General features: G+C 32.2%; 1 protein-coding gene across 1 annotated transcript in view; it reads right to left on the bottom strand.

The window, feature by feature from the left end:
* Window positions 1–15,675, bottom strand: part of LOC140447602 (transmembrane protease serine 9-like) — an 81,700-nt gene that overhangs the window by 48,126 nt on the left and 17,899 nt on the right. Inside the window, exon 7 of the mRNA XM_072540389.1 lies at window positions 14,463–14,560. Within this exon, the coding sequence (XP_072396490.1) occupies window positions 14,463–14,560 (98 nt within the window). The remainder of the gene's footprint in view (window positions 1–14,462; window positions 14,561–15,675) is intronic.

The raw sequence follows: 15,675 nt of genomic DNA, 5'->3' as shown, positions 1-15,675 counted from the left end.
AATTCAAACGACAAAAAACTCAAGAAAATTCTATAGAATTCAAAAAATTAAGGGCAGTCGCTAGGTATACCATTAAAAAAGCCAAACGTGACTCTTGGAGAGAATATGTCACCACAATACATAGTTCAACTCCTATAACAGCTATATGGAAAAAAGTCAACAAAATGTCTTGTTCCAAACCCCATAAATCAATAAACTTTCTAACTCAAAATAACACTATTTATAAAAGCCCAGAAGAAATATTCAATATAATACTAGCATCTACTTATGAATATAACTCAAGTAACTTAAATTATACTTCCAATTTCTTAAAAATCAAAATAAAAGAAGAAAAAAATCCTATAGAATATTACGATCAAAACAATAACGAACTTAATATACAAATAACAAAGGAAGAATTAGAAAATGTATTTCAAAATTGTAAGAACACTTGTCCTGGACCCGACAATATACCGTTTCTATTTCTTAAAAATTTAGGCCCTCAATCTAAAGAACACCTACTCTATGGAGCCATCGTCTACAACTCCTCCAAAAAAACACATTTGAAGTCACTGGATATTATCCAAAATAGATGTCTACGTATTTCTTTAGGTGCTCACTACACAAGTTCCATTCAAAGTCTCTATTGGGAAAGTGGAGAACTTCCTCTTTCTTTCAGAAGACAATATCTTAGCCTAACATATGCAGCGGCAGTGTCATCAAACCGAAATAATCCAGTACTGCATAACGTTTTTGCTGATCGATTTACAAATAAATTTCAACAAACACATCAAATTGGTCATCCTTTTTACTTTCGTATAAAATCATACTTATCCAAATTAAATTTTCAATTTCCAAAAACCTATGATACCTCTTCAATCCACAACCCAGCACCATGGACAATATCTATTCCTGATATCGACATCAGTCTAACAAACCTAAGAAAATCAGAGATATCATCAACCGTCATTAAACAAAAGTTTTATACACTATTAAACAGATATGGCAATACCTACAACGTATACACCGATGCGTCAAAAAATGAAGACAGAGTTGGAGCAGCAATTTATTCGGAAGACTCCTCAGTTAGTTTCAAATTGCCATCAATTACAACCATCTTTTCGGCTGAATTATTTGCAATTCTAAAAGCACTATTGTTAATACAAAACAAAAACAAAGAAAGATGTACAATAATCACAGATTCTTTAAGTTCATTATCCTCACTGACTCAATTGTACTGTGACAAGCCCCTTCTACTTTTTATTTAAAAAGAACTTAAAAACATTACAAATAAGAACATCCAAGTTCACTTTTTATGGGTGTTTTCTCATATAGGAATTGAAGGTAACGAAGTTGTAGATAAACTGGCTTAAAACGCACCAACTAACCCGATGTCCAAAGAAAGTAATATATTGGTACAAAACGATTTAAAACCATACTAAATACAAAAAATAATTCAAAAATGGCAACAAACTTCGAACAACACTCCATCAAGGCTATACGAAGTCAACAAACATTCACATCTTTGGAAACCAAAAATAAAAGACAGGAGAGAGCAAGTGATACTTACCCGCCTCCGTATCGGCCATACACGACTTACTCATGACTATTTATTACAGCGCAAAAATAAACCAGTGTGTGAAGTGTGCAACAGTGTTTTAACGGTAAAACATTTTTTAATACAGTGTCCCAAATATAATAGTGAACAACTCAAATATAACATATCCAACTCCCTAAGAGATGCCCTAGAAGAAAATACAGACAGTCGAAAAATATTTTCCTATCTTAAAGACTGCCAACTTCTTCAAAAGATCTAAAATGTACATTGTAACACAAAAAGATATTATTATTATTATTATTGTAAACTAATGTATATTTTACTTATTGTATCTATATTGTATTAATCTAAATACGCTAATGACCCTGCGTGGTTAATGCCTTAATAAAATAAAAAAAAAAAACAAACATTACCAAAACCAAATAAAAAAACATTGGTCACACAAGAAGTAAAATCTTCTTCAGATAGATAGTCTGAAGGATTTGTATATTTTGAGTAAGGCATACCCTGAGCTAAAAACTCTATATAGACAAAAAAATATCAGCAAAAGTTCTTGTTGAGACCACAAAGGGTCAGTTTTATTTTAACAAAATCTCTGAATCCTCTAACAAAAACAAGACCACAGAGGCTGTTATAAATGACCTTAATGAAAATCAAAGAAATCACGAAAATATTTGTCTAAAACTAAATGATACTAGGATTATAGATTCAGATATAATATCTAACATATTTCATGATTACTTTATACATGCACCAGTAGATATAATTAGTTAAATAATTAAACCAGATTTAAATTTTCAGCATTCAAAAATAGCATGTTCAAAATAGTTTGTTCCTATCTCATGTAACAGAGGAAGACATCTTAGACATAATAAAATATAAAATTAAAAACAAAGTATCGTGCGGTTTTGATCAAAAATTTCAGTTAAAGTAATTACTAAAATTGCGTCTCAAATTTTGACACCACTTGCTCACATTATAAATTCTTCTTTTAATACTGGTTTTTCCCAGTATGCTGAGAACTTCTATCATTTCATCTGTAATAAAACAAGGTGATGCTGAATTAATGTCAAATTTTCGACCATTGTCTGTTTTATCTGTGATATCTAAGATTACTAAATATGTAATGCTAAAACAACTTTTATTACTTTTAGATATCAACCAAATTATCACAAAGAATCAACATGGATTTCAAAATAAATTTTCTACTTCCACAGCCATTAAAATTTTCTATGAGGAAGTCTTAATCTCTATTGAAAACAGTCAAAATCCAACTGCCATTTTTTGTGACCTCAGTCGTGCTTTTGATTGTATGCAACACGATGTACTCCTCGATAGATTGTACAGATATGGTGTTAGGGGAGTTGTCCATAGTTGGTTTGGTTCCTATCTAAAAGACCGGCACCAAATAGTTAAAGTGAAAAATAACTTAAATTAAAAATAATTAAATAAATAAGTGAAATTAATAAAATTTCAATGTCTAATCCGATTGTCAATAGCAATGGAGTACCACAAGGCTCCATATTGGGCCCGATATTATTAATTTTGTATATTAATGAACTACCATACATAATGTCTGATGCATTTGTATCAGTTTATGCGGATGACTCAACAATGCTATATCGCAATGAAGACATACATTTTTTACAAGATAAAATAACAAACTCACTGAAGACCTTCTCTGATTGGTCCAATAATCAGTCGCTCCTGTTCAATGTTCACAAAACTTTTAAATGGAACGGGATGTAAATTTTTATCATTTACATCCCGTTCAAATCCTACTAGACGTGATTTAAGTATATCCATCAATGGTGAGGGTATTTTGAGTTGTAGTGATGTGAAGTTTTTAGGAGAACTTTCGACTCTCATTTATCTTTTAAGGCTCATTGTTGGAATGTATGTAAAAAACTCAATTCTAAATAATACCAATTGAGAAATTTGGGTAGAATACTTTTACAGCCGGTTTCCGAAAGGCTGATCATTATCAAAATTAGGTAATCTACTGTTAACAGTCGATTAAATGCATTTTGAGTTGCAGAAACATCGATCAAACTTCAATCACATAACACACGTTAACTAATCTAACAAGCAAATAATCGATGATTAACAGCCTGTCCGAAGTATTTTGGGTTTCCGAAACGCTAATTATCGTTTTATCTATGTCAAACTTCTATCATACTAGCTTGTCAGGTAATCTGAGATTTACACAGTATAGATAACAACATTTGTTATCTATACTGTGCGATTAATCTTATAATCTTTGGTTATGTACCAATGGTTGTAAGTAAATAAAATAAAATGTTTGATTACGTTGTAAGATACATAAACCTAAGGTGTTTTATAAAAAGCTGTTGTTTGGAAAGAACTCAAAAATATTGTTACAAAGGTTCAGTTTAAGAATTAAAGATGATAAATGACAAATTGGTAAACATTAACGAACGACACAAAATTATTAGTTAGTTAGGTTATGTTTGTTTGTCGATTTTCAGAATGCAGATTACACATAAACAGGAATGATGGTAAAGTGAAACAGCAACATTACTTTCTTAATTTAGAGCAAGATAAAGAACAATTCGTACAGAAATAATAAACGATTACAATCGATTCTACTGTTTCCATGTAAAATCGTATGTCAAATAATCTATAATCGGTGATCACGTAATTTTACCATAATTTTCGTTTCGGAAACCTGTCGCTTGTTTACAATTGATCAAATTTGATACTTGATTACATGATTCTAGATTTGAATAACGTTTCGGAAACCGGCCGTTAGTCTGCAACACCTTCGCCTTTTTTATTTTACTGAGGTACAATCGATAATAAGTTACGGTGTAACTGTCTGGGGTGGCTCTTCTAGTATAAAGGACGTTTTCAAGGCTCAAAAGGGTATTGTCAGATGTATTGCAGGTGTTCCGTATGGTTGGTCTTTTAAAAATCTATTTAGAGATTTATATTAACAGTGTATGGAATCTACATTTTGGAATTATTGATACTAATTCATAAAAATAAAAGAACTTTTTATGTAACAGTGATATTCACTCACACAACACAAGAAATAAGAGACAGTTTGTAGTACCCTATCGACATTTTGAAATAAGTAGGAAGTTATCTACTGTCTCTGGTTTACTACTGTATAATGAACTTCCTCAAAAATTTAAAATCATTAATTCAACTACAGCTTTTAAAAACCAAGTCAAAGAGTACCTAGTGACCAGGTGTCCTTATATATTAGGTGAATATTACGAGAGTGTATCTGTGAATGCCCAAGCTGCAACATAACCAAATTTAATATTATTTTAATTATATATATATATATATATATATATATATATATATATATATATATATATATGTACTGTACTTTTTTATGTATTTTAATGTTTTAAATATTTTTAGTGTATTGTTTCCATTTTTTTTTTTGTAATTGTTCTGAAGCTATTTTCTTGTGGCATTTTAAATTAATTTATATTTAAATGGGAATAAGCCACATTAAAGGTTAAAATACGTTTATTGACGTTTCAATTTCCACATTTTATTCCCATTTAAATATAATTTTTTTTTGTAATATTTATAATTTTAGTTTTGACTTGCTTTAACGCTTGGTGTAACCTACAGTTAAATAAACTATCTATCTATCTATTTAAATTAAAAAATAAACGTATTGTAGGCTTTCAATACTATTTATTTTGGTAAATACTGTATACATAAATATTACTAATATATTTACCTGTACTAGCGTTATTGCTTTTAAGCACTAAAACACAAACCAACAGTACTATATTCCATTTTGGACTATTCATGGCAAATTAAATGGATTTGTCAAAGTGATCCAAAAAATAAGTAAATACAAAAGACATATTCAGCAAGTTATATAGTTGGCTCATATCTTTAGTGACTATAAATTATACGTGCAAGGCATGATTTCGTGAGTATTTTTGCAAGAAATTTCGTGAAAATAGAAATAAATTAAAAATAAAGATTAATAATTACCCAATATTCAGTATCTCGTACGCTTACCATTTATAACCTAGTCATGCGAGCCATGATTTCGTTACTAATTTTTTATTAACGCTAGGAAGCCAAAAATAGTCACATTCTACAATGTTACTAAGGGAGGGGTGGACACCGTTACGAGAGGCTAATTGCCAACTTGCATTCCATCTTCTCATTTGACGGCTGGATGACATTTTTGAGACCAGTTCTTGAGGTTAGGTATTTATTATTATTTTATACCCTTCTACCCTGTATTTTTCCTTGCATTATTAATTGCAACACGTTATAACGCTCGCCCCTCATCATGACATGTCCCAGATATTGCAGTTTTCTTTTTTTTGTTTTACTTTAATTGTATTTAAAACAACTTTATCTTTGCCCATTCTTCTCAACGCCTCGACATTCGTGACTCTATCCACCCAGCTTATTTTTAATATCCTTCTGTAACCCCATAACTCGAAGGCTTCTCATCTGTCCGAAACATCTTTTTTTAATGTCCAAGCCTCCAACCCATAAAATAATAAGGATAACACGTAGCATCTCAGAAGTCTTATCTTTAAAGAAATTGAAATTTGAATTAAAAGAATTTCTTGCCTGTCCTATTCTTGCCTTAATCTCTTTTGTGTACTCATTATTTTCGTTAATTATTGTACCCAGATATTTTTATTTTTCAACTTTTTTAATTTGTTCTCGATGTATTATTATGTTTTCTTGGCACTGTTGGGCTTTTGTAATTACCATACATTGTGTCTTTTTTGTGTTTAGGGACAGTCCGTTTATTTCACTGACTTCTACCGCTCTGTCAACTATTTGTTGTAAATCCTCAACACATTCCGCTAATAAAATAGTGTTGTCGGCAAACCGTATTTTATTGATTGGTCGGCCATTTACTTTTGTTCCCATAGTTAGTTCTTCTAGTGCTTCCTGGATTATTTTCTCTGAATATAAGTTGAACAAAGTAGAAGACAGGACACAGCCTTGCCTGACGACCCTCACAATCTGTATTTCATTTGAAAAGACGTTGTTTTCTTTTACCACAGCGATCTGATTATAATAGATATCGCTAATGATCTTGATGTCTTTCATATCTAAGTTTTTTTTTCAAGTAATTCGATAAGACTGTTATGTCTGACCTTATAGAAGGCTTTGTTGTAATCCAAGAAACACATATATACTGACTGATTAACATCCATGCACCTTTGCACAACTACATTTACAGCAAATGGGGCTTTCCTCGTTCCCAGTGCATTTCTAAATCCAAATTGTGTGTCACTTATGTCCTGCTCAAGTTTGTTGTGTATTCTCCGGTGTATAATTTTTAAAAATATTTTGAGCGTATGACTCATTAAACTTATTATCCGGTGGTCTTGGCATTCTTTTGCATATTGTTTACTACAGATTGTTTAGGTAAATATATACGAAAAATAATTGTATTAATTGTATTGACATACCAATAAAAGTACCAAATTAAAACTGTTAGTTTCAAAAACTTGGTTTAATTCAACAAGGAAAAATGTCACTAGCGTTTACGTTGCGTTACATCAACAGGGCTGAAGTGTTGAATAAATATTGGTCTGATGAGATGTGTATTGATGGTACTCATGGGTTGAATGACATGAGTTTTGAGCTCATAGCATTGTTAATTTTAGAGGATATAAGACAAAGTTCACCACGGTGTTTAATAAGCAATCGCTCCGATCAAGCTGCATTGTCTCTATTTTTTAAAATCATTAAATAGAAATGTCTTATAAAGAGAGAAGCTGAGTTGCTTATTTTTTTAGATGCATTTGATTTACCAATACAAGAGCCATCTTCATCATCAGCTACCCCAATTGGTAAGATATTGTTTTATTAGAAAGCTGAGTTACTTTATATGTTTTTTTAGATACATGCTATTTCCCACTACAATCTAGATATTGCATCTCCAAAGTAGAGGGCAAGTTTTATTGGAGAGTCCCAACCAAAGTATGTACTACCAAAAATTATTTGTAGAAGGATAAAGACTAACTGCTTGTTTTGATTACAGTTTTGATCCAGTTGAACTGTGGTGCCAGCTGCTTAATATTGAAGTGGAGACAATGGCGGAAGCAGGTAAAAATATTTTATTCTAATGCACTATTTTAAAATTTCGTTGGCTTTGTCTAAAAACATTTGATAATGTTAACACAAAATTCTTATCTTACAGGAACACTAGCTAAAACTAAAACGAAGGGTTGTCTTCTTAAGCATAAAGGAGGTAGATGAAGTTTGGGGTAGGAGCCAATCTAAAATCGTAGAAGAAATAAGGTCAAGAAGTTGTAAAAGGCAACCATTAAGGGCAGAGTGAAATTGGAATATTTTAAAATATTACAATCTTTTGACAGATTTGAGGACTTTTGGGGCAATTTGTAGGTAGTTTGTGACAATGCATCATTACCATCATCCGTGTCATCACATATTTCTTCAAAACAATCCTCCATTCACCCGTGTGTCTGCCAACTCTTCTCCATGTTCTAATTCCAATAGATTTAAAATCATCCTCTAGGTTGTCTTGATACCTAAGTCTTGGTCTTCCTGTCAGATCAGCCCTCTTCTTTCAAAAACCTTTTCGACTGTTGCACCTACTTCTTGTCTGATTAAATGCTCTATCCATGTAAGGTATGCTACCTTAATGAATTTTCTCAGGTTTCCCAAAGCTTCTATACAACCCAAAGTTATAATATTTGTGTTACAAACCTTGTTCTTTGTAGTAGTATCTTTTAGGTGTATTTGTAGGTTTACTTTGTAGTATATTTTATGTTTGTTTTAAGTTTTAAATTTGTAATTGATTGTAACATACATGATATTATATTTTATTATAAACATTTTTATTTAAGAGTTTTAACATGAAGTTTGTAGCTATATTTATTTATATATATATATATATATATATATATATATATATATATATATATATATATATATATTATATATAAATAGTAGTTTTTGAACTACTTTGTAATATATTTTAAATTTGTTTTTTTTTTTGACCTTTTTGCAATTAATTGTAACATACAGGTGTTATGTTTTTTTTTATTTAACAATATATAAATATATTGATTATAAAACGATATCTTAATTATGATTTATTATGTTCAAAAACATTTTTATTTAAAAATTTATAATAGGGGAGAGTGTTGTACCTTTGGGCGCTTGTACCTCTGGACACTATTGTTAAAATTGTTGTTTTCTCCGTGTTGGAAAGAGTTTTTGCTTTAACGTTCTGCTATTGACCACTTGAGGTCGGTACAATAGTTTCTCTTCATTAATATAAAGACTTTGGAATTTAGTCAGGCTTGTGAATTTTTCGTGTTAAAAGTAAATAATTAGCGAGAACATAAAGAGTCAGGTGTGTTACAAAGTTGTGGCTGGTTTCATCTATAATTTCCCAGGTAAGAAATATACTATGTTGACTATTTAAAACTTGTATTCATTAATCCATAAAGTTTCATCATCATCATCATCCAGCCTTTATTTATCACGTCCGCTGTTGGACATAGGCCTCCCTTAAACTCCTCCATTCTTTGCGATTTTTCATTCTTTTCTTATAAAGTTGACATAACCTTAAAAAATTAATGTGTTTTGGTAGTCGTAAACATTGCTGTATCTTGGGACATTACGTTTGTTGTACCTTTGGCCTGGCCAAAGGTACAACTGGCAATGCCCAAAGGTACAACAAGACAAAACATTTTACTTTTTCTAATGTATCTGTAATTTCACTGGAAGAAGACACTAAAGTAAGGCGAAATCGGCACTGACGTGTGTTTTTAATGCATAGGCAATAAATAATTTCCAAATCAAAGGAAGCTCAGTAGTCTCTTTGCTTTAATATGCATTGCGGCATTAAGGCAATTTTAATCGCTCCTGTGATTTATTAACCTCACTGCACTCGGCAAATAAACTCTACAAAATTGAACTTTAATGCGTTTTTACTTAAATAACAAGTAAACTAAAACCAAACTTCTTTACAGAAAAAAAGCCACGAAGCAAAAGTGGAATAAAAAAAAAACAAAGTGGATGTAGGTGCTTTACAGAAAGCTGTCGAAGACGTCCTCGAAAATAAGATTCCTGTTCGACAGGCTGCCAAAAAATATGATATTTGTCGATCAACCTTATCTAATCATATTCGAATTCTTGTAAACTCCGTACGTTCTTCTATTCGAATACAACGCGAACAACGATGTTAAAAAAGTGTTTTCACTTGAACAAGAGTCACAGTTGGAGCAGTACTTGACACAGGCAGCGTCGCTCCATTATGGACTCACAAAAAGAGATGCAACAATCTTAGCATTTTAATACGCACGTGAAAACGTGAAAAGATAAAAATAACAGACAATTGGACTTAAAATGAAACTGCAGGCAAAGAATGGCTAAGACACTTCATGAATCGGCATTCATCATTGTCGTTAAGGAAAACCGAGGCTACAAGCCTGACAAGGTCAACCAGTTTTAACAAAGAAAATATCCACGCTTTTTTCAATAATCTTAAAACAGTAATGTCACACTATAAGTTTTCCCCTGCCAATATCTATAATTTAGATGAAACTGGGAATTCTTCAGTCCATGCCCCACCTAAGATAGCCTTAAAAGGTGTAAAGCAACTGGGTAGTATGACATCCGGAGAAAGAGGGATCAATGTAACATCGATTGGTGCTGTTAATGCCATCGGTAACCATGTGCCGCCCATGTTGATATTCCCTCGCGTGTTTTTCAAGGACCACATGTTACATGGTGCACCACCGGGTTCAATTAGAGGTGCAAATCTATCAGGATGGTCAAACAAGAAGCTTTTTTTACACTACTTGCAGCACTTTATAGCCCACGTTAAGCCAATAGAGCAAGAAAAAGTGCTACTAATACTCGATAATCACGAGTCCCATATTGGAGTTTCCGTGATTGATTTGGCGAAGGAAAATAATATTGTCCTATTAACGTTGCCGCCACACACCTCGCACAGAACTCAACATCTTGATAGCACTGTTTTTGAACCATACAAAACCTACTACACCATAGCTAATGAGTGGATGATGACCCATCCTGGACGTCCTATAAGTTTGTATGACGTAGCTGAACTCGTAGGCAAGGCATTTGCAAAAGCATTTACCCCCGCAAACATTATCAAAGGATTTGAAAAAACAGGGATATGGCCTGTTAATGAAAATACATTTGGCGACCACAAATATCTGTCGTCCCATGTAACAGATTGCCAAATTCAGAATCAGAAGAGAATACTAATACGGTATCTTGCTCATCAAGCCTTCAACTATCCGCAAATCCATCAACATCAAACTTGATACCGGCACCTCCACTGTAGTCCAATGACAACAAGGCAAATACCGCTGACTTCAAAAGCCCGTTTGTAGTGCGCTCATTCTCTAAAGCCGTAGCTCGAAAGACTTCTCAAAAGGGACGAAAGCGTTGTAAAACAAGAATTTTGACAGACACCCCGGAGAAAGAGGAACTATTGGAAAGTAAGTGAAAAAACCAAAGTCAGTAAAAAGGAAGGTTCTCTGCGATAGTTCAGATAAATCTGATGAAGAGATAAAAAATATAACAAAGGATTCAAGTGACGGGGATTTAGAAACTTTTCTGGCAAACGAAAATGAAAATTATTCATTAGAGCAACAGGAAAGCAAAGAAATACTGAGCTCTTCTAAGTTAAAAGAAGGTGATTTTGTTCTCGTAAAATTGGCCAACAAAAAGATTATTGCACACTATGTTGCCAGATAGTTGAAGTTTTAGATGACGAATACAAATGGTCAAATATTTAAAAACAGTTATTGGAAACAATAAATTTGTCTATTCAGACGAGGAAGTCTGTAGTGTCTCCGAAGGCGACATAATAAAAAAACTGCCTTTACCAGGTTTGGTTGGAACATCACAACGCCAACAAAATATGATGTCCTTTAATGTTAAATTTGATACATACAATGAAAAGTAATCATGTTTGTTATCTTATAATTCATGTAATAAATAAGATTCCGTTCGTTTGTGTTGTTGCTTCTTAATCGAAGGTAATTTGTTCTCTGACCACAGGTACAATATAATGTGGACAAAGGTACAACACAGTGTCGTACCTTTGGACGACCTGTCAAAAAAATTTTAAAATTTCTTTAAAAGGTAACTGAAAACAATCCATAGACCTATACTTTGCCATTTATAGATAAAGGTTGTACCTACTTCTGTATGCTTCAATGGTCACTATAAAGCAATTTTTAAACATTTTGAGCCAAACGACATGAAATTTGCCCAAATACACTCTCCCCTACAAAATTTGCAGCAATGGTCAACCAGTTTTATGTCATGTCACTAATCAAGTTATACATTAAGTAGATTTAGTAACAATAGATCAATTTAATAAATTTTTAAAGTCGTCTCCTTTCATTTCAATACATTTTTGAATTATATCAGAGAAATTTCTCCTAACCTTCAGAAATATATGTTCAGTTGATTTCTAATAAAATTAGCGGTATTCTCTTTTTTTTGTGCCATAATTCTTATAATACAATTTAAAAATACAAAAATTAAGGATTAAAAATAATTAAAAAATACAATTTAGGATATAGAGCGAGGCACCGCTGTACCAGCGTGCAAGTAAACAAAAATAAAGTATTTTTTGAGTATTTATTTAAACACCAGATTCGTTGCAAAGTACGAACTATCCCTATTTCCAATTAGTGCTATTGCTAATAATTACAAATTTAAATACAATAAACAAAACACAAAAATGCTGATTACCTAACCTCAATAACTGGTGTCAAAAATGTCATCCAGTCGTCCAAAGAGAAGATGGAATGCAAGTTGGCAATTATACACATGATGTTTCCCGTAACAGCAGAAGATAGCCGTTGACGGTGTTCTATGCGCCATTGAATATGTGTGAAAGTAATTACCAAGTGATCTATAAGATCAGCAATAATGACTACATTGAAGCGTCAAAAATATTTGCAATATTTTTGACTAAGAAATTGAGAGACTGGGATATAAGACTGCAGATAGTGATGAACCCTTGCCTTAACGTCAGAAAATATAAGGTAAATCTGTGGTGTGTCCCAGAATAAGAGACAGAAAAAGTTACTACGTGTGTTATTATTGCAGGCATTTTTTTTACAATATGCATCTTTTAACTGAGATACTTGGTCAATAAGGAAAGTCAGTAAATATTGTTATAACTTGTGTTGATGTATTCATATTTTCAATGTTGATTAGATTATAAAAAAATAAAGATAAATGTCTTTTGTTTTAAGTTCAGAAGTCGTAAGTTTTTTTTTTATTTCAGAAAAATGTTATGATTTTAAGCTGCTATTTTTGTTATTTTTGAACTGTGTAATAAATTGTTTGAGCTGATACTACTTTTTCAATTTTTTTAAAAGTATGCTCCCTTTCAAATAAAATGTATATCGTTTTGATGAAAATACTCAAGTATTGGATTTTCCAAGACCTATTTTGCTATACTTAGTTTATATCACACCCCACCACACTAGGCACGTAAGGTTTAGGCACCACACCAACGCAGGGTTAAAAGGTAATATTTTAGTCCAGTCGTCAGAGAGTTGACCCCTAAAAATTATACGAATCAGCTGAATTTGGCACAGAATATTAATTTTGTGTACAGATTCTGTGTAAATCGATTTTTTTGCGTTTTTGTCCTGGCAGGGGTGTTTTAGAGGGAAGCCCGGAGGTAAAAGTGGTAAACTCTATAGCATCTTGTTTGGGGTCCCAAATTAATATTCTTGTCAAAATTTGGCTTGTTCGTATGATTTTTAGAGGTTCAGTGGCATTTTCGTCTCTGACGACTGGAGTATTTCGCTAGGAAATTTAATTTCGAACAACTTTTCTGTTGATGTATATGTACGCAAAGTGCATATAATTCACCCAAATGCACCCTAGTGCAACGGAACTAATTCACTTCTTTCTCAAAAACTTCTCCTTTCAATGGTAGCGCTTTGTGTTATTTTTTTATTTTGGGGTCTATTCATCATATAAAATAATAAAACCCCTTTAACGTTGTAGTTCATTTAAGCCCTCCTTTTTTGGACATAATTAATAGCATATTACTGAAAGTATGTTTATTGGTAAAAACCATTCCCACTGCTTTAGATATGGAAACTTTAAATCGCTTGCCGTAGGATCATTCTTCTAGTTTTTTTTGTGGCCTTGGGTTTAAGACCTATTTAGTCAGAGAATTCGTTGAATACGTAAAAATAGTTAACTACTACACTTCCTTTAAATTCATGACTATTTCTTAACCGTTCGTTCGTTCACTCAATTTCCTAACCTTCCCATTGAAAACACGATTGAGTGACTATACAAAACGGATTGAACAGGAACACACGCTTCACGCTAAGGTGCCCTTCATAGCGACTTTTTTTAAACAAACAATACAGGCAACGGTTAAAGGTAAATGACATAAAAGGAAAGACAATGGGAAATACAACAACTAGCGTCTTACCATTTCGGATTCACACAACACTGAAAAAGGCAGTTAAGATTTTCCGTTTGGTACGTTTGAAAAATTCCCATAAAATCAATCTAATAGTTGGATTTTGACTACCTAAATAGAGAATAGAATAGAATCAACGCTCTGCGGCAGTATGATTTTTTGTTGGAAGATGCCTTGAAATAAAAATTTTATGGCTTCTTGATTATACCGACATTGAAACATCCAGTGGTTAAGGTCGTTATAACTGCCATTACATTCACATATATTAGTTTCGGAAAGTTTTGTTTTATATAGGTAATCGTTTACTGTAGCATGTGCAAAAAGGCATCTAACGTACATAGTATAAATTTTCCGAGAGATGGGATTTCTGTCATTTGGGGGAGTAGATGGAAGAATCGGATATATACTGCAGTATATATTTTTGCTACTATTAGTAAAGGATTACCACTAAATTTCCCAATTAAATCTTACATGTTTCTGCCTAGCTGAAACTAAATCCCATTTGGGCAACTCGTATTCTATACCCACTAAAGTAGCTTCTTTAGTCAAATGGTCTACTTTTTCATTGCCTGGAATATTATAGTGACCTAACCAACACAAAGTTAATAATTCTCTTTAGAAGAGTTAGGAGTCTTAGCTTTTCAAGCGCATCTACAATAAGTCTGTTGGTATACATGTGTTTAGAGAAGTGTCTTAATGCAAGAAGGACGGACTTTGAGTCAGATAAAATTATATATCGTTCGAAATATAATGTAGTGTATTAATTATCCAATTAAACGCCTTGGCAATGGCTATTAATTCAGCTGTGAATATTGACCAATCTGATTTTAATTTGTACTGAAAATAATCTTAAATATTGTCTTTGTAAATAGCACAGCCAACACCAGCAGTCGATTTTGAGCCATCGGTATAAATTTTACAAGAATGGTTACAGTCTTCCAGCTTGTTCTGTACTGCTAAATGCAATTGAAATAGATGAAGAAATTACAACAGCAGGTATATATATTTATATAGTATGTCATAATTGGAGCCAAAGAATGGAATCACTTCTCCATTGAATGAATATTGTGATCAATTGCGAAAAGCAACAGCTAGAATTGGAGAGGTTTTATTTGCCCACCATTTGTTTGTTAGATTTTCAACAGAGAGACAAGATATTTTTTTGTAATAAGCTGTTTTGATTATTAAACTAACATTTAAGAATAAATTTTTCTGCCAAAATAGATGTTTCAAGATTCTTTTAGTTGTTTTAGAAAATTTTGTTACGATTTCAACATTAGAGAGGAGTCTTTTCTCTTAATATAAACCATTAAATAATTATCTGCGTAGAGAAGTGCTTTTAAAGGTTTTTGTAAATTTTTAAATATATTATTTATAAAGATTAAGAATAACGCCGGGCTTATTATAGACCATTAAGCAGTCACGGTCTCTTCAATGTGTTTTTCAGAATGTGAACTTTGAACTTTTATGTTAAAAAAGTTTTTAAGAAAAGAAATATTTAACCCTCCGTTAGGCACTTGGTCTACAATCGTAGACCTCCTCTTTTCAAACACTTTTATATCTCTGTCATTTTCTCTTACATGTGCGTGCATCTCAATAGTTGTTGCTAACGGGCTTCTTATTCTAATTTATGGTTTTATATGTGTTTGGTACTTTACTTGAGTATTTCGTCAAGCATAGAACA

Source organism: Diabrotica undecimpunctata, chromosome 1 (assembly GCF_040954645.1).
Source record: "Diabrotica undecimpunctata isolate CICGRU chromosome 1, icDiaUnde3, whole genome shotgun sequence".
Classification (NCBI taxonomy): Eukaryota; Metazoa; Arthropoda; class Insecta; order Coleoptera; family Chrysomelidae; genus Diabrotica; species Diabrotica undecimpunctata.
This window is presented reverse-complemented; position numbering and strand designations above follow the sequence as displayed.